The sequence below is a fragment of the Motacilla alba genome, chromosome 6 (genome assembly GCF_015832195.1).
Source record: "Motacilla alba alba isolate MOTALB_02 chromosome 6, Motacilla_alba_V1.0_pri, whole genome shotgun sequence".
NCBI classification, from domain to species: domain Eukaryota; kingdom Metazoa; phylum Chordata; class Aves; order Passeriformes; family Motacillidae; genus Motacilla; species Motacilla alba.
Genome location: NC_052021.1, coordinates 1377331 through 1400995, shown reverse-complemented (window position 1 = coordinate 1400995; position 23665 = coordinate 1377331). Strand labels below are relative to the sequence as shown.

The following is a 23665-nucleotide window of genomic DNA, read 5'->3' as shown; positions in this document are numbered from 1 at the left end:
CCTCGCGCCCGGCCCCCCGCCCGCCGCGGGCAGCGCGCTCCACGTGACCGCGGCACGTGACCGGGCAACAACAAACCAGGGCACGTGACCGCGGGCGCTCGTGCCGCCTCGCGCCCCCCCCTCAGCCGGCGCCAGGAGCCCGAGGGAGCCCCGCGGGGCGCGACCCGCCCGGCCCGTGCCCTGCCCTGCCCTGCCCTGCCTTCCCTTCCCTTCCGTCCCCGTCCCTGCCGTGTGCCGCGCACGGCCCGCCCCTGCCGAGCCATGACCGCGCGCGGTTCCTCTGCACTCCCCGGTCGGCGGCTCCCGGCAAATGGCGGCTCCGCCGTTCGCTCCTCGCCAGCCGCGTGAGAAGCCCTCCGGGCTCGCTCTCCGTCAGGGTGTCGGACAGACCGTGCCCCTTCCCGAGAGCGAGCTCCCCGCAGCAGGGCCCTTTGCTGGGCTGTGCGGCACCTGGCCGGGGGAACCCGCCCGCCAGGGCCGCCCCTGAGCCCTTAGCCAGCCGCGGAGCGGGGCCGGGGGCTCGGAGCGGCCTCTGTGAGCGCACGGAGCTGAGGCTGTGCACAGGGCACGGCCGCTGCCTGCCTGCCAAGGGAGCACACCGGCACCGCGGGCTCTTGGCAGGGGTGCTCCAAGGTATCGCCCCTATCCTCCGGGATAACACATTGGCCCCACCTGGGATTCTGCATCGCGGTACCGAGCTCCCGGGATGCAGGAGCTTTTTTTGGGGTGGTCAGCACCTGTCTAAACCACTGCTGCTTTAGGAATGGAGCCTGCGGGGTGTAGGAGGGACCTGACGGTAAGCGGCGAGAGTAGGGATTTGTCGGAATGACGGCCCCAAATGCATTGTGTTTCCCGAGCTGTGCAGGGCTGTGCGCGGCTGGTCTCCCTGCTTTCCCAGGGATCTCTTCGGTGCAGGGTAGGAGCGCTCCTTAGTGCCCCACCTGGGCACTGCGGCGGGGCCGTCCCTGCACCGCGAACAGGAGGTGCCACGCGTGGCGTAGATTCTTTCCCCCTGGGAGTTCGGACTGGATAGAACTTGGCCTTTTTCCCAGGACTGCCACTAACCTAGAATTTTGGTCTAAACTTCGTGTATAGAAATTTAAATACTGGTTTGTTGTTACTGTTCAACATCATGAGCTATTTGCAGAATAGTATTAGTGGATTTAATACAATGGAATTTCTAAATCAAGTAGTAAGACCCAGGTTAGACAGGTAGAATTTCCCCCTTGCAGGCCTTGATAACAAGCAGCTTTAAAAAAAAAAACCAAACCTAGGGATTACAATTTTTGATACATATGGTTTCAAAGGGATTACTTTATGGATAATTAACTTTATAGGTGGTCTTTGTAGGGGGGGGAGGTTTGGGATTTTTTTCTGGTTCTTTCAGGTATTGACAACCCTAAAAAATATGTACATACTGGTTTTTCCCACTACCTGCTTCTCAAAGCAAGCTGCAGAGTAACCAGATCAGGTGTGACTTTGTATCGTGTTCCTTTTCCTGCTTGCCTCTGGAAGCTGAGGCAAGATCCGTATTTCTTAAAAAACACATGCAAGGTGCTTTTGTGAGCATATAAAGGGGAGGTGGGGCTTCAAGACGTGTTTGGTAGTTATTTTTGTGAAGACAGTTCTAAGGAAGAAAAAGTGATACAGATGAAGGATCTGGGACTTTCTGTGAAGGTGTCGGTGAGGGAGTGACTCGGGGATCCTACAGCCTCCCCTGATCCTGCAGACTTTTCTCCCCATCAGTGATGGCATTGCAGGAGCTGCCTTCTTGTGGGAGGGCAGCTTGGCAGTGCTTGGGTCCTCTCCTGTTTCTGCAGCTCTGAGCTCGTGCGAGGACAAGGACGGGGCACACCGTGCAAAACTCAAATGAGTTATGTGTGCTTTGGGCTGCTCATAAATGTGTTCTCTGCCCTCAGGAAGCAAAACCCCTGAAGTCAGTTGAGAAGAACTGGTCCTGGAATATTTGATGTGTTTTACAGGAATGAATTCAAATAGAGATTTATTTAAAGGGCTATTTATGATTTTTCCAAGTTGTTGCTATAAATGCCCTGTCACATTGAAGCAGAATTTAGATTCGCTCTGGGCTCTAAACAAACAGAATTGTCAATATGTGTTAGGACCGGGAGACACCTTTTGTTGCTGGCTGGGTATAGAGAACAAATATGAGATTTCTTCACCTCCAGAACAGTTTGTACATCCTGAGCAACACTAACCACGGCGTGTGTAGGCAAGAGTCTGTGCCATCTCCTGTGCTGCAATTCCCTTTTAAATGAACTTTATGTCCTGGGGCTAATCTTTGTAAATTTTTTGTGTAATAGGTATGGCTGCTCTTGCTCTCCCATTTGATGATGCTTTGGGAGATGCCCCTCAGAAGTCAATGGGAGCAGTGGAAGGCTGTGATTGTTCAGGGTATTTTGTGTTCTCCAGCCCGCGGCTGTGCTGTGGGAGCCTTTGTGCCCCGAGCAGCGGGGATCTCGAGGGGCACTGCTGCAGTGTGGGTCAGAGCCCTGGTGTGTGTGGCCGGAGCAGGTGAGCACAGGCGGGGCGGAGGCTCCGGGGAGCACATTCCCTGGGAGCTGCCGGGTCCCAGTTTGTCACTGCGGTGCAGCCCTTGGACCTGCAGCTGCCTGGCAGCACAGAAATAGATAGGCATTGAAAGCTGGAGGGGAGAAGGGTTAAAGAGCTTCCCTTTCACCTTACGCAAATACACAAGGAATACTTGGAAAAGAAAGGGATGGCAGGAATGCTGTTGGGAGGAGGGACAGCTGTTTGTTTTCTGTCCTCCCACAGAGTACAACCTATTTAAATATTTACATGTTCTGTTATTAAAAGACTTTCCTTTCTTTCCCTTACTTTTCTGGTTATCAAGTTATGAATGGTGGAGATGGAGAGATTTGCAATTGCTAATTCTTCCAATTGTTGTGACGTTAAAAAAAAATTTCTATTGTTTTATTTACTCAGAGAAATATGTTGGTAGAGTTTTCTATTGGATTTAAATGGTTTCACCAAGGATTGTGCTTTTTCTTTTAATAATATTGCTTTTAGTTACTTTGTATATTTTATAATCTTAGTAGGCTATCTGAACATGCAGTAAAAGTAGAAAATTTCAGATGATGCAACCTTGAAGGGAAAATGGTGGAAGATTAATATTAAATGTCATTGCAGAACATTATTCATGCAGATATTAAAGCACTTGTGGAGGCAAAAATTATATATTTGTTATTCATAAATAGCTCTGAACGGTCACTGGGCCCTTCATTGATTCACACATGGCCTGTTCCAGCCTTTGCACATCCTGGGCATCTGTTCTCCTACGAGGTCACTGCATCTAGAGCTGTATAACCACTCAGCATCTATTTGCAGCTGCTAAGGAAACATCAGGAGTTAATGACAGGAAACATCGAGCTCTTGCAGGGGTGGGAAATGTAATACCAGAACTCCTAAGGCTCCAGGGCAAAGACATCAGCATGTGGTTAGGTTAGGAAGTAATCTTTTGAAATCAACAGATCATGGGTGACACCAAACGTGTTGGGCTGAGGCCTTGGTCATTAATCACAGTTGAAAATTAAGGTATTTCACCTCAATGTAAAATGGGTTTCACGAGGAATATGTTTTGCACACAGAACAGACCTTCAGTACACACTCTGAAAGTAATTTGGCATGACAAAGTGTGTTTAATTTGATAGTAGACAGTGAGCGTTTCATGTCCTCGGGTAGTTTTAATTGCTCAGACGTGAGTGGTGTACCGGTGCTGTTTGGTTTGGAGCAGTGTCTGTGTACCCAAGGAAGCCTTCAGAGAGTGAAGGTTGCTCCCTTTGTGTTGAGCTGACTGGCAGACCCCCGACAGACTTGGGCAAGGTTGGGCCTTTGTTCTCCAAAGTTTGCACCCTGTAATTGTTATTTTGGAAGTAATCCTTACTCTCGTCCATCATTACCCATCTAATCATCTGGTCAAAGATGGTGGCAAAAGTTGTGAATAAAAATTGAACAGAAGATGGCCCAGGTGCAGGACAGCCTCTCGGTGTGTGCCTGGTTTGCAGTGGCTGCACAGGTGATGGCGAGAGAGAAAATCTCTGTGTCCAGAACCCTGCGGTCTGGACGGGAGCCGGGTTTAACGTTGGAGTGACTCTGGCAACTACAAATCCCAGGGAGCCGTGCCGAGGGCAGCCGTGTGCGGCGGGCAGGCGCCGCGGGGCCAATGGCAGCGGGGAGCTCCCCGGCTCCGTGCGCGTCAGCGGCCGGCGCTCTAAAGCGCCGCACGCCGCTCGCTCCGGACCGCGAGCCGCCTGCTGCCCGCGGCTCCTCCGCATTCCTGGGTGAGCTCTGACTCGACGCTGTGTTCCGCAGCCTCCCTGCCGGCTGGGAGAAGCCCGCTGGACCAGTGCCGATGGATGCGATCCTGAACTGCAAGCCGGAGGACCTGGAGGATTACTACAGCTTGCTGGGATGCGATGAGCTATCGACGGTAAGAGCCTCTCCCTCCTCACCAGCTTATTCACAGTTTGAACGTCCTCGTGTGTCTGCAGGGAATTTGCAGCTGTGTCTCTGCGGGCAGGAGTATTTGAAGTGCCTTGTGCGCCTTCTTTCTTGCCACTCGCAGGATCTCTCTTGGAAAGCTCCGTTTTATCTCCCGTGTTTTCTCTGACATTAAGAGCCTGGAGTAAGGCTTAGGTTGAAAATGCCATGTAGAACAGGAATGGATTATGGAGAGAGCCAACTGCATGTGTTTGACAGCATCCAAATAATAGTTTGGAAAATACATTATTGGTTTTGAAAACCGAAAAGGAGCTATTTATGTACAAGTAACACAATGAAAGTTCATAGCTTTAGGGCACTGGTAACACTGCTGAGTTTCTTGGGCTTTATACATAGTATAATATTTTTTAAAGTGTAGTCACTTGTTCAGATGAAAACAAAACCAATATCTCTTTATAATTTAGCATATTACTGTTTTTAAATGCTGTTTTAATTAAATTCAAATACTGGTTTTACTAATTTGTTTTGATAGCAGATACATGCTTTATAATGAGATTTAGCTAAGCTATTTTTGAGTGATTTGCAGCTAAAGCAAGTGTGCATCATGTTAAAGGTGTCCATACAACTTTTTGTTGGCTAGTCTAGTGTGCTGTTTTTCTCTTTTTTTTCTTTTTCTTTTTTCTTTTCTTTTCTTTTTTTTTTTTAATTTAGCTGTTACATTAACTGGAATTGTGTTTCTGATTTGGAAAAGGAGTTTGATTACTCTGCTGTAATGAGAGTTGTGTTCAGTGGAGATAAAAAGATAAAAGCTGTCTTTTGCTCAGTAAATTTAATCAGATGCTCTCACCTGTCCCAGTGGTGAAGTATAAAAATCGGGAGTAAACATCTTCAGTGTGTCCCAGAGGGAAATGTGAAGCTTTCCCCGAGGACACTCCAGAAGAGATCCCAGCAGAGGGCAGTGCTCCAGGCTCCACGCAGCCTTGTTTCACAGATGCTGGTTCTCACTTTCTACCTCACACTAATTCCTTAAGGGCTTAGCAATTAATGAACATCAAGTACATGTGATAATGATTTTTCAAATTGCTTGAAAATGAAATTGAAAAGCTGGAATAAATGCTAATGGGTCTTGAAAAACAAGCTGTCGAGTGCTATTTGTTGGGAGAAGCAGCAGATGTTGCCGCACTGTTTTTGACACGGGAGAAAGAACTTGGAGATCCCAGGCTGACTGAGCTCCAGGATCAGCTCGCGTCAGGACCCTGCCCAGCCCTTCTGGGGTCTCGCAGGAGTTTGGAGCGTTACAGGGATTTTGCAGTCTGGCTGCTTTGTACGGGAGTCAGGCATTTGGCACAGGCTGCTTTGGCATGCGCAGCACACTCCCACACTCCCAGCTGCAGCACTTTCATCTAAGCTGCTGAATATCCTGCTCTTGCTTGGACCTGGTGAAATTTAAGCAGGAATACTCTCAGTTTCTACAGACTTTTTGCTGTATTCAAGTAAACGCAAACCAAGTTCATTCGTGGCTTCTGGTAGAATTGAGCTCACGGACACCTACTTCATCTTCAGATGTGACAGGAAGAGGGAGACTTGATCTCCTTCTTCAAGAACAATGCTGTTTTTGTTTAGTGGGTATTGGATAACTGTCTTGGAAAAACACTTCACTATATATTTTATACTAATTTTGTGTATGTTGTAGAAACTTCCTATAAAGTTTTCTTTCTACTGATTTTTTTTTTAAGCTGAAAACTTCCATGTTGCCCTTCTGCTACATTTTAACCCTCTGTACACATTTTAACTTTAACATTCCCCTTTACGTAACTACGTTTTGGAGATGATAGCTGGCTATACAGTAACCAGTGTCACCCAGTTCTCTTTACACTGTGTGTGTTTTAAAGTGTCTTACTGACTGCAGATACGCCACATTACATCTGTCCCTCTGGGAGGAGCTGCTGAGCAGAGTGAAACGTGTAGAATTCTTAAGATACTACAATAAACGACATTTTTTTTCCCCAGAATATGCCAACAAGATTTGTCCAGCTAGTTGAGTGAACTGCAGGTTTTTTCTAAATAAAAAATGCTATGAGAGCTTATTTTGAAGTAAATTATTTAAATTGTATGTGGCTCTTATGGTTGGACAAATGATGAATTTGTATAAACAGCCTTTGTAGTATGGGAAAGAATGGTAATTTTTGATACCTTAGGGCGAATTGTGAAAGCCTAAGCTGAACTGGAATGATATAAAGAAGGTTTGGCTTCTGAATTATAAGAACCAGCAAGATACTTGGAAAAGCACTAAACATTTGAAAATCTTCATGGCTCCACATGTGTTAGTTTTTCCAGTGGTTGTAATACTTTATGTTATAACAAACTGAGGGAATTTGCAATTAATTAACTGATAAACTAATACATGTCAATATTCTAATGTTGATTATAAATCTATTCTACTCCAAGCCAACCTTTTTGCATGGAAAATTAACTTGAAGAAAGAATGTGAACTGCTGGTTATGGAGTGAGTTATCATGTGGTATCCAAGATGGAAACCTCATGGGGTGCTGGCTGAATTTCCTATGAAGAGGATGTGGAGGAAGCCACCTAAATACACAAATTGATCTTCAGCAATACAGAGATCCTTTGCTTCCTGCTGTGAGACTCTGTTAAAAGCTGGAGTTGATTAAACAAAGTCAAGAGCAACTGAAGGGATGCATTTTGCCTCTGTGGTCAAATGTCTTTGCACATTTTTCTCAAGCCATGCTGGATGACTGAGCCTCACAGCTCCAGGGATGAGTGCATGGAAATGAGATGAAATAAGCAGTGTCGCTGGCAGACAGTGGCTCTTACCTACTTTGCTTGGACTAAAGCTTGTAGAATTGAATGGGACAAAATCTTTCAGCATTCCTTGTTGTTCCTCCCAGCCTCTTTCAAAAAGAAAATTTGCAAATTTTTTCTGTGTTTACTCACTTTGTCTCAATATTTTGTTTAGGTTGAACAGATTCTTGCTGAATATAAGATTAAAGCCCTTGAATGCCATCCTGACAAGCATCCTGGAAACCCCAAAGCAGGTATGTAGTCTTTCCTGTGTAAAAACAATCTATTTTTTTCTTCTATTATCATGGCAAGATAGTAAATTCAGCCTTAAAACTTTATTTCCCCTCAGTGTATTTTAATCGTCGTGTGCTTTGAGCACATTCTATTTAAATAGCAAGCTTGTGATACTCTTTCTAAGACTTGCACACTCCTTTGTAATAGTGAAGGAAGACGCTTGTTGGATTTTTTTTATTTCTAGGACCTTGAATCTTTTTTCTTTCTACAGTAGATCATCTTTCAATACAGAATTTATTTCTGGAGTGTGTCCCTTCCTAGACCTACAGACTGGGTGCACTTCCACGCTCAGTGACCCTCAGGTGCCGCACTTGCGTCAGTCAGTAATTTACTGCCAGGAACAAGCCCGTGAGGAACACATAAATGAGCTTTAGTTTCTTTTAATGTAATTTAATGACTGGAAGTGAAGAGAAGCCAGCCCCACGAGGAGCCTCTGTTTGCAGAACAGCAGCTGACGTTTGTGTTGGTGAGAGGGGGCAGCTCCTCAGAGCTGGGGGGGCTGAGCAGCCCCTGAGTTATTTGGAGCCAGTCTTTACCCATTCAAAGCCACGCAGAGATCTGGGCAGAGCTTACCAAGGCTGAGCTACAAAAAACATTTGGCACAGCCAAGTGCCAAATATCAGAGCAGCTTTGCTTGTCACAAAGAAATGTTATACTCTCTCTTTACCTGAACATGCCTTATTTACTTTAAATACCTTTTTACAGTACTAGTGAGAGTTTACTTGGTGTTTTATTTCATCATCTCATCGCTTAATAAAGAGTAATTAAAGCAGACCTTTTATTTGTTGAAAACTAGTAACATTAGAATAAGACAACCTAGTAATATTAGAATAAGTAAACCTAGTACAATCGTTCCCTCAGCCTGTTGTCTCTTGTTTGATTTATTGTTATCAATTTTGATTACTGTTTGGGTGTAGTGTCTTTCAAAAGAACTCTCTCTAATTTGTAAACCGGAATAAATGAATAATAGTAATAATAATAGATCACTGTTACATAGGTGAGTCATAGATAAAGTCTAAATCTTTATAACCCTTCCACAAATAGTAACATGCAGCTGCATCCTTAGTAACCATTCCATGAAAAATTACCCTGTAGGGAAAAATGAGAGCTCTTACTCATTCAGTCTGGATAACATTTTAGCATATGTGGAAAATACACCTAATAAAATGCACAAGTTAATTAATCTGAACTATATTTAGATTATTATTCTTGTTTGTCAGTTCCTGCTTATCTTTCTTTCTTGCTGCTCATGGTTCTTGTTGCTGTGCTCTGCTCTGGCTGCTGTGCTGCTGCAGATCTCAGTGTGTTCAGCGTTGCTCTAATTTCCCTTTTTAAGGTGGTCTGCAGGGGCTGACTTGTGCCTTTTACCTGTGTACTCTGTAAGCTTCTCTCAACTTCAGTTTAGGAGCTTTTGAAGCTGGTAGACAAAGGAACATTTCAGTCCTGATCCGCAGGGGTATCAGTCCACCAAAGGGGCCGTGATCCTAAAGCCAGCCAGAACTGGGCAACTGGACCCAGAGCCCCATCCCTTGGCCACTTGCTTCTCCTTCTGCCTTCTCCTCTACTTTGCTCTGAGCTGTTGCTGGCAGGCCCCCTTTTTGCGTCTGAATTCATTTCTTTGCCGACCAAACCTTGTCCTTAGTGTCCTTTTTGTCTGTGTCCCAGTGGAGGATTTCCAGAGGCTGCAGCAGGCCAAGGAGACTCTGACCAACGAGGAGAGCCGGGCGCGTTACGACCACTGGCGCCGCAGCAAAGTCACCGTCCCCTTCCAGCAGTGGGAGGCCCTGAGCAGCTCCGTCAGAACGGTCGGTGCTGCCCCGGTTTGGGCCCTCAGCAGCGGGGATGAGTTACAGTTCTGGGTTCTGCTGCAGTGCCAGGCTCTGGCCGTGGGAATGGTGCAGAGACATTCCTGCACTGTGGATCTTCAGGAAATTCAGGAAAAATTGGAGGGCTTCAGGAGCCCGTTCACAGAAGGGCGTTAGGCCAGTAGTTTTAGAGTGAATTTATCAAGTTGCTGCTTTTATAGGAAGTTTAACTTAAGGTCTGTTTTCAAATGCTTCAGCTCACTTTGCGTTTGTAGGAAACTTTTGTTCCTTTTCGAAGTTAAGTTAAAGCTGGGATCTTTTTATAATATATTCTCCTCTTGGTATATTGCTTATCAGATACTGTTGTGTTGACTTGTACGTTGTCTGATTAAACAAAGATGTCATTGAAAAAATCCAGGGGGGTAGTTCCTTGGAACCCTGGGCTTCCCACAGAGCTTTGGAGGGGCCCTGACGGGCTGGTAGGGTCATCTGGGACAGAGGCAGGAGTTTTTTGGGTGATTTCCTTCCTGAATTTGCTGTTGAGAAGATCTGGTAGCGTGCCTCTAGTAGAGCTCAATTCCATAATATTGGATTGGGCTACATGGTCATATTTTAAGGCAGGTGAATAAAACTTTCCTATGTCAATTCTGCCCATCTCAGTTCTGCTTAGAAGAAAAGTTTGAGACACTTCAACTGCAGCATTATGCCTGAGCTTAAATGTTTGGTGGAAATATCCAATTAAGCTTAGTTCAGTTCCAAACAGATGTTATTCCACAGACTTTAAAATTAAATATTTTCAAATTGCCTTGCCTTCCAAAGGTACTCTGCAGTTAAAGACAGCTTTGAAAATGAACATTTCTGAAGTCACTCAAGCCCTCTTAAAAAAAGTCTGAATTTATGACAGAAGAAACTGGACAAAAGGCCCTTAAAATTCTGATGTACATTTTGTTCTTCACCCCCACCTGACATAAAGCGTCCTCTCCAATGCTGTTTGTGACATGTAAACATACTTTCCCCTATCCCATTGACCTGCAGGCTTCTCAGTGTGCTTTGTTCAACCATTTATTGCAGCAATATAAAAAATAAAAAGTCATTTGAAACGCCTAAAGCATAGGGCTTAGTTCTTTGTTCTGTTTGCATTCCTTTAGTCAATGCACTGGGCTGTCCAAAGTAAGAAGGACCAAATGCTGGAAGCTCCTGACTTTGGTAATACCAACAACGTAACTGACGAGATGCGGGCCCGACAGATGGAAAACAGTGGAGATGGATTGTTGGAAGGGAGCAGGGAACAGGAAGATGTTGCAATCCCTGATGTGAAACCACAGTCTTCAAAGAATCCAGACTCCCCAAGTAAGTGAAAACAGCAGTTACAGAAAATTGCAGTATCCAGGGATTGGCCTGAAATGGGGGCTTTCAGTCATGAGAAAGTCTTCTCCAGAACAGAGTGTTGAACTTTTTGCTTTTTAAATGTGGTTTTGGGTTGGGATTATGGTTTGGGTTTATATGCTTTTGATTACTTATTTAATTTTGAAGTTTTCAGATGCTCCTTCCTCCCTATCCCAAGTTTCCTTGTTTGTTTGCTAGTAAAAGCTGCAGCTGGAGAGGGAGAAAAAAAAATGCTTCAGCCAAAATGGAAAGTTTCGTTTTTCTGATATATAAAAATGCAAAGTAAAACGAGAAGGCAGTTATTTTCAGTGACTTTTTAAAATAAATTTTACAACTGTTAAGTAAAATATTTAAGTTTGGGGTTTTTTTTTAATCCATTATTCAGTGCTTTTGCACAGTTTTCATCTGATGAGTTAATGAGGTCTAAAATTTGAGACTTGAAGGCGTTTTTTATATTCAAACAGTTTTGTTTTTTCCAAGTAGTGTATGCGCTACTTAGAAATAAATGTGTGTTTCAAAAGTGTCACCTAGCAGTCAGCATTGCCTGGCTGTGGTTTAGGTCACTGTACCTGATCAAGGCTTCCTTAGCACCACGGGCACCCTCTGTGCTGCCTGATCCTTCAGGAGTTTCATAATCCTTGGCCCATGTTAGCACAGAACTATTGTTAAACAAAGTCCTGCCACTTCTCCCCAGTTTGATCATACAGCAAATTCGGGTGAACTGTGAGGGTAGCAAAACCTAATGTAATCCCAGACATTTGTGGAATGCACGGAATTGATAAGAACATTCTACAAGGCCTAACTGAAAATTTGATCTTGAAAAATTATACTCTATAACTTCATACTATTTGCTTTTTTTTTTTTTTTTTGGTGATTAAATCATCACTGTATCCTTTGTAGAACAGTAAAATTTTGAAGTAAAGAAAACATCATCTTGTTCCTTGTAATGGTGAATTTTCTTTTCAGGCATCTTCTTTCTCAAGTTGTTTTTTTGTTTTTTTTTAAGTTTTAATTTAATTGCCAGATATTTGAATGGAAAAAACATCAAACTCATCAAGTGCCCGCTTCATTTATTGAGTGGCATATATTCACACGAATAAATGTCGATGTTACAATATGTTTGACAGGGTCTGTATACCCGATGTTAGGATGTTGATAATGTTTTTGTTTTGATCCAGCAAAACTTGATATATTGGGTTCCACTTTGAAACCATGGCATTGTCTGTTCCTGTCACTGGCCTAGGTGAATTCTGGACTGCCACCTACATGGCCATTTCAGCTCAAACAACAGATTTGAACACTGATTCTGCTCAGAGGATTCAGTTTGCTGTAAAAGGAAGGTCACATTTTATTGTGAAAAGGCCCCAGATCATGTACTGCAGACTTATCACATCACCACCTCCATCTTCTTCCTTGGATTAGGCCAATGCAGTGTGTCAGTTTTGCTTTGTGAGTCCCCTTTAGGGACTGCAGGGTCCTTGCTGTTCTCCTTTGGGTCCCTCCCAGCTGCTCTCTGTGCTGAAGGTTGGTGTTTGATTCTTGTTGCCGCCTGCCAAGAACTCAGTGCTCCCATTTGTCCATGCTAGTCAAGAGCACTGGAAGTGACCACTTTTCTGCTTACTTCTCTTTGGGAAGACCAAGTATTATTTCACAAAATTTAATTTTATGCATGTTTATAATAATTTAGTTGTCTTTCTGTTTTTTTCCCCCTCAGGATTTTCAGAGGGGAATTACTGGCACTTGCGTTTCCGCTGGTCAGGTGATGCTCCGTCAGACCTTCTGAGGAAATTCAGAAACTATGAGATCTAAAATGAGAAACACACAGGAGCATGAGATCATCTGTTCAGCGTTCCCTTTGGCTTTTTTAACAGCAGTTATAAGTTATTTGTATTTTGTATTCTTTGTTGTAATGTGTTGTTCTAGTCAATGTCTAAATACTGATTTATCACACATGCTGTGAGCGTTACAGATGGAGACTTTTCTGTTCAATAACCTTTTCAGTATTAATATAAAGTGATGTTGTGAAGTTATCTAACATCTTGTATGTTGTTTCTTATATTCTCAAATATTGTGTAGTGATTAATATTTCTTTCAATAGTGTGATGTTATAAAAAACATACTCTCAGTAGAACTCTGGCCTCCAGGGTGTCCTACTCAGAGAGGATCTTCCAAAAGCTTTATGACAATGAACTGGAAACAGAGCTGTGCTTATCTCTTAACTCTGTGCTCTGCTTCACTTCTCCATTGCATTGTACTCATTGCAGTGATTTATAATGTACTCATTACAAACTTGTAGGAGAGTTGTGATCTTACGTTATAGATGAAATAGGAAGGTTCTTGTTATCCAAGGTCTCTGTGACAGATCAAGCACTCCTAAAAATCACTTGTCTTCTACCTTAACAAGAAGACTTTTTGCACCAGCTGTTTGTTTTGGAAGGCAGTTTCAGAACTTCTCCAGATAGGAATTTTTGTCTTGAGATGTATTGGTGGAAAACTGATCCCCTGTGTATGTGTGCCAGCATTGTGCCGTGGCTGCATAGCGATTCCCCTCCCTGCTCAGGTGTGCTAGACATGGTTTTACCAGGGTTTTGTACAGTGAGGAGTGAAACATCAGACCAGTCAGCACTAATGTCTACAAAATCTCACATGAAAAGTGTTTGGTACTTTGGGCAACTTTTCAAATTCATTGTTGTTTATTTATTTTGTGTTTGTTTTCTTCTTTGCAAACTTGGCTAATATGTCAGTTGTTGACATTGTGGTGTTGTGCAGGCAGGTAATTCCATCAGCAGCAAATAAAAATTCGTGGATACAGAAAAAGGGTTTCTTTCATCTTTTTAATTAAATCCTCCACTCACTACAGAGATTCCTTTGGAATTTCTTGTTATTTGTCATCTTAGTGAGTAAAAGCTGAAGGAGTCCAGTTCGGGATCCCAGGCAGTGCAATGGAAAGCGTAACCTGGCGAGTGCGGTGTTGTCCCCGCATGGGAACAATCTGCTGCCTGTCTCCCCGGAGGGCTGTGAGTGGCTGGGCCGTGCTGTGCTGCCTGAGTTACTGTGCCCCTCCTGCCCGGGGCCTGTTTGCCACCTGCTGTGCCCCGAGTGCTCTGACTGCCAGCCAGGAGCGGGTGGATGTCGCTGAGCTCGTGGGCCCCTGTGCCTTGGAGCCAGCGCTCCCCTGGGGCTGCCGCCGCCTCGGTGCTGCTGCTGCTGCTGCAGCTTGTAACAGCTGAGTGCTGCAGTTGTGCTGCTGCAGCCACGCTGGCCTAGAGCGGATGGCACTGGCACCAAGAGCCAGTTCTACAGCACGTCATCTCTCATTTTACATGCTTTTCCCTTGCATATTTTGCAGCTGCAAATATTATGAGTTTAATAATTCTCTAACATTTGTTAAATGTAACTGGTTTGGTGTTTTTTGGTGCATTTGCTGCTTTACTTCATACAAAGGTATTTGCTCAAGAAAGACTTTGGTCCATTTTATATAATGTCTGTCAAACAATTGTAACAGAAGAAACTCTGCCTGTATGTGAAGGATACTAAGTAATAGGGAACAATTTTCCCTCCAACAAAAAGATGGGAGTGCAGCCAGCTGGAGCACTTTGAATCAGATGGCAGCCCAGATTCTCCTCTGCCCGTTTCACTTGCCGGTGAAGGTAAAAGGGGGTAGTTGGATGGATGATTTAGCACCTAATGAGCTGGTTTCCTTTGAGAAGTGAACACACAATAGACCTTTGAACAGCAAGCTAATAGTTTGTGTCATTAAAACTGATGTCATTATTAGCCAATTATTGCGTGGTTGGTTTTGGCAGAGAACCTTTGGATGTTTATTCTGGATGAATAGCTGCAGACATTTGGAAGGCTCTTAGCCCAGTAAAAGCTCATGGCAAAAGTTGTGTTTTGCAACAACCTGCTCAGGATCAGCCCTGTAATTTGTACTTGTCCTCATGAGGAGGGCAGGTTCTAACTGGTGTTCCAGTACACCAGTGCCACCAATACAGACTTATTTTTCCTATTTCTGTACTTGTTAAACTTGAAATGGTCCATTTTTCTGCATTTCTTGAGTTGAATGAATCTATTCCTAGCAGAGCAAACTCAAACGGATTGGAGAACAAGAGGAGCCTGCATACCCTGTTCTGCTTTTTCTTCCCCAGAACCAAGTGGGACCTGACCTGTTGGCCAATAACAAGAGTTAACTGGAATGAGTGGGCAGCCCGGCTCTCCCTCATGTTCTAACGCAAAGAAAACACCTGACAGCTTAGTCAGTGTTAGAACATTCAGGGTCTACACCCCAAGCATAAACTGCTTCTCTGCTTATTTAAATATGCAGTACTTTCAGAAGCTTTTTGCTAGTAGTGTGAGAAGATCCAATGAATGTCCCACCTGACATTTCAGCAGCAGTTATGGGGTGCTTTGGCCCCTGCACTGGTGAGCATCAAATGTAATTCACATGCTGGAACTTTAACTGGGGCAGGGGTTGTGTGGTGGATCTCCGGCTCTGTGAAGGTGTGATTAAGGCAACAGAGTCAGAGGTTCATGGTTTTCAGGGGCCCACTGAGATCTTTAACTCTCTTTGCAAAGTGGAGACAGCAGTAAAGGGTTGTCTGTGCGAGTGGGGAACAGCAAGCCCAGACACTACTTATTAGATTAGGGCCTAGGACTCTGAAATTGGAGGAGGGCAGCCCTCTGAAGACATGGTAAGCTCCTATCTTCTTCTTAAACTCCCCTTGGGAGTTGCTTTGGTGGGCAGTAAAGTGTCCTGATTGTGTTGGGTACGTGAGGGCTCTGCTTTACTGTGCTGTGTTACAGCTCTGAACGAATTGGTATGAAAATAAACAGAGTTGTGAGGTGAGCCCAGATCCTCTGGAGGCCAGACAAAACTGTTGATAAAACCCAGCCATCCCTGGACTTGTGAAGGCTGAGGAGTTTTCATCTGGAAGTTACGACACAGCAGATGGAGTGCAGGTGTAAGATATATACAGAGTATAGGGAACGTTGTTCAATCCTGTGTTCCTAGGCCTTTGAACCATTTTAAAACAGAAATTAAGCAATTACTTAGCCAGTTATTAACAATGAAACTGAATAGCACGGGGGAATTGTGGAATTATATAAAATTATTATATCTTTAGTTGCTGCTGTTATACTTGTGCAAGTGCAGAATATATAAGATTGTCAAGAACTAAAACATCCTCAACCTTTTTGTTTTGCCAGTATTTGAGAAGTTGCTTTGCCAACATTTGCTAAGTGACAGTGTAAGAGTTAGTTTGGATGATAAACATAGACAGTTCATGACTTAAATCTCAGGCTGAGTAATGCTGAATGACAGGTAAGGTCGTTTCTTGATTGTTTGTTTTCCTCTTTAAATGAGATTTTTAACAAAGGCAGTTTATATGTTCAATAAGAGAAGCCAGTAGCCTGATTATTAAAAGAGATACTGTGTATCTTTAATTTCCTGAGCATGAACATTGCTATCTTACTTTCCCAGCAGGCTCATCTCTCATTTCAGGATATGAAAGTGTAAGCAGTGAGGCTGTTGTAAAGCTGATGAAATTACACAGCAAAAGATAAGGCCACTCCGTAGGTTGTTGGGCTGTGTCACTGTCAGACGGGCAGGTATTATCAGTTGGTGTATGCTGGCTGGCTGCTTGCAGCCCGGCGCACACGCTCCCCCTGCTGCTGGCAGAGCTGCCAAGTTTCCAGCCCTTCGTTGGCGCTGGGGCCACGCGGAGGAGGAGACGGACACACCTGGCTGGTGAGAGCTCAGTTTAACCAATCCCAGGCGGCTGGGGAATGCCGCCTTGTTTTGTTTTTCTGGTAATTAACTGCATAATAACTTCAGTCGGTTTCTTCCCTATCTACACCATACTGTGTATGTGCATCATGCATGTGCAGAAGGTCATAAAAGGCAGGAAAAGAGGATTGAGGTCCAGGAGGTCCTGGAGGAATCAGACGAGCTTCCTTCAGAAGAGGCAAGATTTGATGGAGCAAGTCCATTCCTTACAGAGAAGCCTTCTGCTGACAAGATGTAATTAATTTTGTATCAGCTATAGGACGTGGGGGCAGAACAATAAACCTCTGGGTGAATCAGGGTCTTGTTTGTGCGTTAGGCATTGCATGAATCCTGAGCTTTGCAGCTGGACGCTGTCTGTCCTGTCTGCAGGGCCTGGAAGCTGAGCTGTTGAAAGAGCACCAAACCCCAGGTGCTGTTCTCACCTCCGTCAAGGGCTCTTGCCACTGCTTGCAGGGGAAACACGAGAACCTTGGCCTGGGACCTGCTGCAGCTTTGGCACTTCTGGCACTACTGTTCCTTCTGGCAGAGCAGCAGGTAAGCACGGCCTGACAAGCTGCAGTAGGATAAATATCACAGGGCAACAAAGATGATGGGGGTGGGAGCATCTCTCATATCTGTCATGAGGAAAGGCTGAGGGAGCTGGGCCTATTCAGTGTCACAAAGAGATGACTGAGAGGGGACGTCCTTAATGCGTACAAATATCCAGAGGGGGTGTCAGGAAGGCGGAGCCGGGCTCTGCTCGGTGGTGCCCAGCAATGGGACGAGAGGCGATGAGCAGGAACTGCCGCACAGGAGCTGCCACCTGGGCGTGCTTCTCTCCCCTGCAGTGCCCGAGGACGGGCAGAGCCTGGCCGAGGGGCTGTGCAGGCTCCCTCGCGGGCGGTGCTCCAGAGGCGGCTGGAGACGGCCGTGCCGCGTGCTGCGGCGGGGGACGATCGCTGCGCGGCACCTGCCCCGCTCTGTGCCGTGATCCCGGCCGGTCGCTGTGGGCGCTGCCGCCAGCGGAGAGGAGCCGCGAGCGGTAAAAGCGGTAAAAGGGGTAAAAGTGCACACAGCAGGGAACAGAAAAAGCGAAGCCCCTCCGGGCCGCAGCGAGCAGGGTTCGAACCTGCGCGGGGAGACCCCATTGGATTTCAAGTCCAACGCCTTAACCACTCGGCCATCGCTGCTGCTGCTCCTCACGCTCCCGGGCTGCGCCCTTATAGGGCGTTCCGCCCGCCGCAAGCCCCGCCCCGAGACCGCGCAGCCAATGGGCGCCGCCGCCCCGGCCCCGCCCCCGCAGCCATGGCGGCCGCGCAGCGCAGGGGGAGCGATCCCCGGGCGCGGCTGGCGGGCTCTCCGCCTGAGGCACCGGGCCGTGTCCGCTCCTGCGGGTCAAACCTGCGCACCCGAGCCCGGCAGGGAGGAGGCAGCCAGCAACTCCTGCAGGAGACAGCAGCCCTTAGGTGCTGCATTAGCTTTCAGTGGCGCTAATGTTTTTCCTGGTTGTACTGTTTATTTCAATTATTGTAAAATCTCTATTGTAAAATCTCGAAAGGTCTCTATTATATGCCCTTTATATGTAATTTAATTCACTGCAAATAATTTTTTTACGCTAGGAACAGTTAATTATGCCAGCAGTAGTACAATGGAAATTAAATTTCATTTGACTTTCTACCTGTGTTGCGATGGGTAAAAATACTAATTTTTCCTGATTTTTAATTTCTATACTCAGAGCTTTTATTATTATAAGTAGCTGGAGTGATATTGGCAACTTCACATCCTCTTTTATTTTTTCTTTTTTTTTCGGTATGATCGAGAAGCATTCTTAATAATTGTTTTAACTTGCTTCACCACCGAAAACATTGCTGAATGAGTCATGTTTATTAAGCAGGCTAATGAAAATCGCCTGTTAGGCCTTTTCCCTGTAACCTGCCCGGGGAACGTGCAGGACAGACGGATGTCGGAAAGCACCGCGTGTTCCTGTGCTCAGAGCGAGGAGAAGCGGCGCTGCCAGCGCAGCCCGATGTAGCCGCTGGAAGGTGTTAAGGAAGGCAGGCTGTCTGTCTGTCCGTCCGTCCGATGGGCTTTGCTGCTGAGCAAACGCGGCTCCGGCCCGGGCTCTCCGGGCTCGGGGGCCGTGCGGTGCCGCAGAGCGAGGCCGGCTGGAATGCCCGCCTGGAAACCCCGGGAAGGCCGACACGGGAACGGCCCCTGGGCTGCGGGAACGCTCCAGCGCGGTGCTCTCCATCCCCCCTTGCCGGAGGGTGGAAGCCGAGCCCCAGGCGCTCCAGCCCCGGGGGCTCCTGCCGGGCTGCAGTGACCGCGCGGGAGCCACAGCCGCGACATCCCGAGCCACTGCAGCCCGCACAGACTCCGCGCTCCTCCTGGCTCACAGCTTGCTATCTCTGACTCCAGTGTTCTGAATTTAGGAGCCTTTCTTTCCTAGCAGAACAAAGAAAAGCCTTACTATTTTTTTCCTTTAAACAACAACCGCTTTGTGTTCGCGTATAGGACTCGAGATGAAAGATGCGATTCCAGTGAGACAGAGTGAAGCGGAGGCGGCGGGGAGCTGTGCCGGCACACCCGCGCTCTTGGAGCAGCCCCGCTGGGTCTGTCTCTGGAGCAGTCTCTGGCTCCTGCGCAGTGCTGGAGGGACCTCCAGCGTTCTCAGCGCAAGCTGCAGCCGCAGAGCAGGAGCGCACCAAGAGCAGCTTCCCGCTCCTGCAGGTGCCGGTCCCTGCCCAGGAGCAGTGGCAGCAGGGCTTGGGGACACCTGCGGAGTGCCGCTGGAGTAAGTGTACTTTGAACATGAATTTATCTCCCCAAGGAATCTCAGAAGTTTTGTTTCTTTTTCGCTTAAAGGTAGCAAGATCTTGCCATTAGAACATGTAACAGGTAAAAGCCTGGTTTAGGTCTGTTATATAAAATAATGGTGCTAGGATAGAATCGCCTATATTTTCTCATGGTTTTAATTTCTTCAAGTAACAAGGACAGATACTGAAAAATCTTCAATAGCACACAGACCGATTAACCAACCAGTACCAAAAATGCACAGGTGGATTCTTCAGAAATACAGGGACTGAGCCCCAAGCACTTCAATCCTTCAGGTTTCTTGTCTTAGTTGACCTTAAGTGCAATGTCAGTTTTGTAATGCTTGTTCCATCCCTTCTCCACCACCTGCTCTGTGGCCTTTTATTTAATCAATCTCTGTCAGCTTTACAAATTCAATAGTTTGAACATTTTTTCCTGTTAGAAGTCTATGATGCTTGCAACAGAAAAAATAGGTTAGATTCTGCCTAAGCTAACAAGTATTTACAGCAATGTTGGCAGAACAGCAACTCTGTGCTCATGTGTAACTTCCAATATTCAAGAGTAAATTTTACAACGCCCTTGAAGAATTTAAATGAAATAATGACTCCAACATAAATTGTGTTTTACAACAGATAATGCTTGCAACACAAGACTACAGAATTTCGTGTTTTCTTCCTGAAGAAACTAATAACAGTAGGAAAACTAAGGCTGCAAACTGAAGACTGTTTCTTCTGTATTCCTCCTGTTCTGTCTGTTAGCTTTGTAGATCATTTAACAAAGCTGAAACCATACAGACCATACATGAAAATAAGAATTTACTATGGAAAATTCTGTATGGCTAAAATTTCACATTCTGTGAATGCCTAAGAATGGATCTGGGGACAAGTTTCAAGCAGAGAATCAAAAGTGGCTTCATTCCTTTAGGTAGGACATGTTGAACTTTTCCTTGTTTGTTTGCCAACGATGACAAAATTTGTTGAGGTATAATGGCTGCTGGGCAGCCTCCATGGAATTAATTATCCCAATTAATATTGGTATTTTTTATGAACATTATCTGGAAGAGCAAGAAGAAATTTCTGCTGGTTAGGTAAACCAAAGTGTCCTCGTGCTGGTCCTTTCTGCTCGAGGATCTGAGGCTGCTGGCAAGGGAGCGCTGAGGGTGCTGAGGCTTCTGAGTGAGTGTTCCGTGGGGGCAAACTGAGCCGCAGCTCCCGGAGCCTCTGTCTGGCTCTGCTCACAGATGCTGCCTCACCTCACTCACAGCAACATTTGAAATGAAGGCAGCAGGACATCTGTCACCACAAGTGTGTGGATAGACGTGGACAGTTTGCTAATCCTGCTCATGCAGCTAAATATTAGTTAAGGTGTCTAAACATCCATGCATATGCAATAAGAGGCATACAATTTTATCCCAAAGCTTTCATTTTACTATTGAAAATGTGGCTCTTAAAGTTGACAGACTGTAGAATCTGCCTTTGCCTCTAATCCTCTCAAATGTTCAGTAATAGATCATTTCTGGAAAAATGCTATTAGTTCTACTTAAATTTTAATGAAATTACAGGCTCAGTGTCACAAGATTATCACATTATATCACTGAATGGTGGTGTAGGTTCAACGCAGCCAAATGTTTTGTTGCGTTCTTATTTTTAATAAATAATTTTAGCAAATTTGGGCATGTGTGTGCTACTGGATTAGAACCTTTTTCTTTACTGCATCTTTACCAGATTTACTGGGTCTTTTTAAACAAAAAGAATGTTCCTGTTTGCAACTGGTTTATCCACACATCTCCTATTTTTTTATGAAAACAGAAGGTAAATGGATATGCATTCAAAATCCAACTATGCTGAATATCATAGGAAAATGCTACTCTGGGCCAAAACCACCTCACGCTAGGTTTATTAAAGAGACTTGGCTTTCATAGTGCATCTGCAACACCATAAAGAGTAATATTCTTTCCACCTGTGTGAAAATAAAATAGGCTTCTGGATCCCATTCTGTATTGCTTGATATTTGTCACCATTCTGAGCACAGATGTTGGTATGGAGACCCGGATTTACTCACCTTTTGTATGCTTCAAATCTTAAATTACATGACTTTTTGCTTGATTTATTTTTCATTTAATCATTATTTTCCAGTTTGTTGGAGTTTGTTTTTTTTTCCCCATAAAAACAATATCTGCAGTCTGTTTTAAACAGTTGTGATTAAAACCTGTTACCAGGCTATTGTCACTATAGAGAGGAATTATGACATTGGCAGCATCAGCAGGGGCACCTTGTGTTAGTACCTCCAGATCAGCAGAAGCTTTAGAAATTAAATCAGATCGTGGTCAGTTAGGAAAAAAACCCTTCATCAGAAAATCTCCCTCTCAGTTAGTCACATTTGTGCCTAAACTTTAAATCTGTTAATAGTATTGGCTGGTTGCAACTGTCCTGGGTAAATGACCACTTTAATTCCTATTATGCCTCAGAGGCAGATCACAGTAATAAACCTTCCAAATTCTTCAAAATCAAATACTTTGTAAATTTTGAACTGCAAGACCTTGAATGAAGGAAATCTAAAACTCAGTAACAAATAGAATAAAGCCAACTTTAATTATGCTTTAGAGGCAATTCACCAGAGGTCTTTCAGCTCAATGTCCCATTTTTTCCAATCAAGGTACTACAGGTAGGTTATTTTACACTATTACAGATGTACTAATTAAACCCCTCCTGTCAGCATTGCACTCGTGCAGAAATCTGTGGTGTACAATATTAGCACTCATGGTTGAAAGTTTGATTTTTGTAGGTCTGTATTGTTGCTGATTTCTGTCACTGATGGGCTGCATGTGGAGAAACACAGTGATCATGGGCTTTTGCTGAATTGTCTGAGAACCCTGGGATCTTCAGGAGTAATCTTTTTTAGGCTTTGGTTGTTCTCACCTGAATGGCCTACATTTCCTACGCAAGAAAAATCTTCCTGGTGAAAATTCCAAAAGATAGTTTGAAACAAAATCTGGAGCATTTGAGGTCTTGAGATTTGTGTAAGTTTCAAGAGCTAAGTTTAGGAATTTCAGTCATTGCTATTTCGTTTCTGACACTTATGGTGATATGATTATTTTTGCAATTTAAACTCCCAAACTGCTAATTTCATACTGCATGGTTTCTTGGTGGGAATGAGAAAAAGTACATTGTGAGCAGGCTGTTTTTCAAGAGTCACCTCTTTAGATAAAATTATTTATTGTTTATATAAAATGATGTCTTAGGGATTCAATATCATTCTGACAAGGTTGATTAAATAATAATGTACAAATATGAAATATATTCACTCAGTGCTTCCATTACAAGTAAATAGATGTGAAAACAACTGAAAATAGAAAAATTACCAATTGCTGGGCTTACTTACAGATAATAACTGAAACCAAATGGAGAACCAGAATATTGGAATGTGCCTTCTTAAAAATAGATTTATTTCTGAACTGTTTCAAGTGAGGGCTAACATAAAAAATTATTGCAGGAGCGTGACATTTTGTTAAAGAATCTGATTATAAAATTTTCTGTTGCCTAGCTGAATTGAAATAATTTTAGAAAAGATGATGACATCTATACTGGTGGGCACAGGGTTGTGTCTGAGGTCCTGTGTCTGGTCAGACAGTCTATCCCTGCCCTGATGCCATCTGGGGGTACATTTAGCCACTCACCAGTGAGGAATTTTTCATTTGCCTTCTGTGGGAATGAAATCCAGGTACATGAGATGCAGAAAGGTGAATCGGCCAGGTTCCTTACCTGGATGATCACTGGCCAAGACTGGGATTGCCTTCACCTGGCACAGATACAAATACTATATTTGATTTAAAATTTGCTTTGTTTTCACGGGTACCTTATTTGATTAATTTTAAATGTGTTTGCCAGAAGTGCAGTGTCTCAATAGGTCTAGCTCTCATTCACAGCTGTGAAATCCTACCCAAAGTCTTACAGCAGAAGATAAAAAAGCTGAACCTCGTCTGGTAAATCAAACTGGAGGGCCAATCATGGGAGTCTGGAACAACCTGGAAAAAGTGTACGTCAGGAGGGAGGATATGTGAATTTTACTGACATAAAATGATTTTTAATCAACCCGAAGAAATAGGCTTAGCGCACAGGTTCTCTCTGTGAGCTACCTACCTGTCACGGGGCGAAGGAAGAGCGGCGGGCCGCCCCGCGGGCAGGGCGGGGGCGGGGGCGGCTCCTCCTCACACCCGGGCCGTCCCGGCGAGTCAGAGCCCCTCGGGCTCCCGCGGGCCGGAGCCCCGCTCCGCTCCGCGCCTCAGCCCCAGGTCAGGACCCCTCCCCTCAGGTCAGACCCC

The 23665-nt window shown here is 44.9% G+C and overlaps 2 protein-coding genes and 1 non-coding gene across 5 annotated transcripts; 2 read left to right on the top strand and 1 right to left on the bottom strand.

The window, feature by feature from the left end:
• The first annotated feature begins 37 nt into the window (after positions 1-37).
• On the top strand, positions 38-13583 carry DNAJC12 (DnaJ heat shock protein family (Hsp40) member C12). Of its 3 annotated transcripts, none has more exons than XM_038140341.1 (6): positions 38-633; positions 4351-4468; positions 7457-7535; positions 9241-9380; positions 10529-10730; positions 12481-13583. In XM_038140341.1, exons 2-6 carry the CDS (start codon positions 4391-4393, stop codon positions 12573-12575), a joined length of 594 nt encoding a protein of 197 aa, XP_037996269.1. In that variant the 5' UTR covers positions 38-633; positions 4351-4390; the 3' UTR covers positions 12576-13583. The 3 variants fall into 3 exon arrangements, with proteins under 3 accessions (XP_037996269.1, XP_037996270.1, XP_037996268.1); XM_038140342.1 differs by lacking the exon at positions 38-633 and adding an exon at positions 644-796; XM_038140340.1 differs by lacking the exon at positions 38-633 and having other exon boundaries at positions 4244-4468.
• A 2807-nt stretch (positions 13584-16390) lies between these two features.
• Positions 16391-19091, top strand: LOC119702537. The gene is made up of 5 exons (XM_038140798.1): positions 16391-16512; positions 16600-16729; positions 16921-17085; positions 17344-17996; positions 19045-19091. The coding sequence occupies exons 1-5, from the start codon at positions 16391-16393 to the stop codon at positions 19082-19084; spliced, it is 1110 nt and encodes a 369-aa protein (XP_037996726.1). The 3' UTR covers positions 19085-19091.
• On the bottom strand, positions 17639-17720 carry TRNAS-UGA. The gene has a single exon. It is a non-coding gene; the product is annotated as a tRNA-Ser (tRNA).
• Positions 19092-23665: the final 4574 nt, after the last annotated feature.

What these genes read in the sequence shown, in the direction of transcription:
- LOC119702537 (XM_038140798.1), top strand. Translation starts at nt 16,391, where the DNA reads ATGCTGGCTGGCTGCTTGCAGCCCGGCGCACACGCTCCCCCTGCTGCT. An exon ending in GAGACGGACACACCTGGCTG is followed by an intron (nt 16,513 to 16,599) that starts GTGAGAGCTCAG and finishes TAATAACTTCAG; the next exon opens with TCGGTTTCTTCCCTATCTAC. An exon ending in TCCTTCTGGCAGAGCAGCAG is followed by an intron (nt 17,086 to 17,343) that starts GTAAGCACGGCC and finishes ACTGCCGCACAG; the next exon opens with GAGCTGCCACCTGGGCGTGC.
- DNAJC12 (XM_038140341.1), top strand. Translation starts at nt 4,391, where the DNA reads ATGGATGCGATCCTGAACTGCAAGCCGGAGGACCTGGAGGATTACTAC. An exon ending in GATGCGATGAGCTATCGACG is followed by an intron (nt 4,469 to 7,456) that starts GTAAGAGCCTCT and finishes TATTTTGTTTAG; the next exon opens with GTTGAACAGATTCTTGCTGA. An exon ending in TCCTGGAAACCCCAAAGCAG is followed by an intron (nt 7,536 to 9,240) that starts GTATGTAGTCTT and finishes TCTGTGTCCCAG; the next exon opens with TGGAGGATTTCCAGAGGCTG.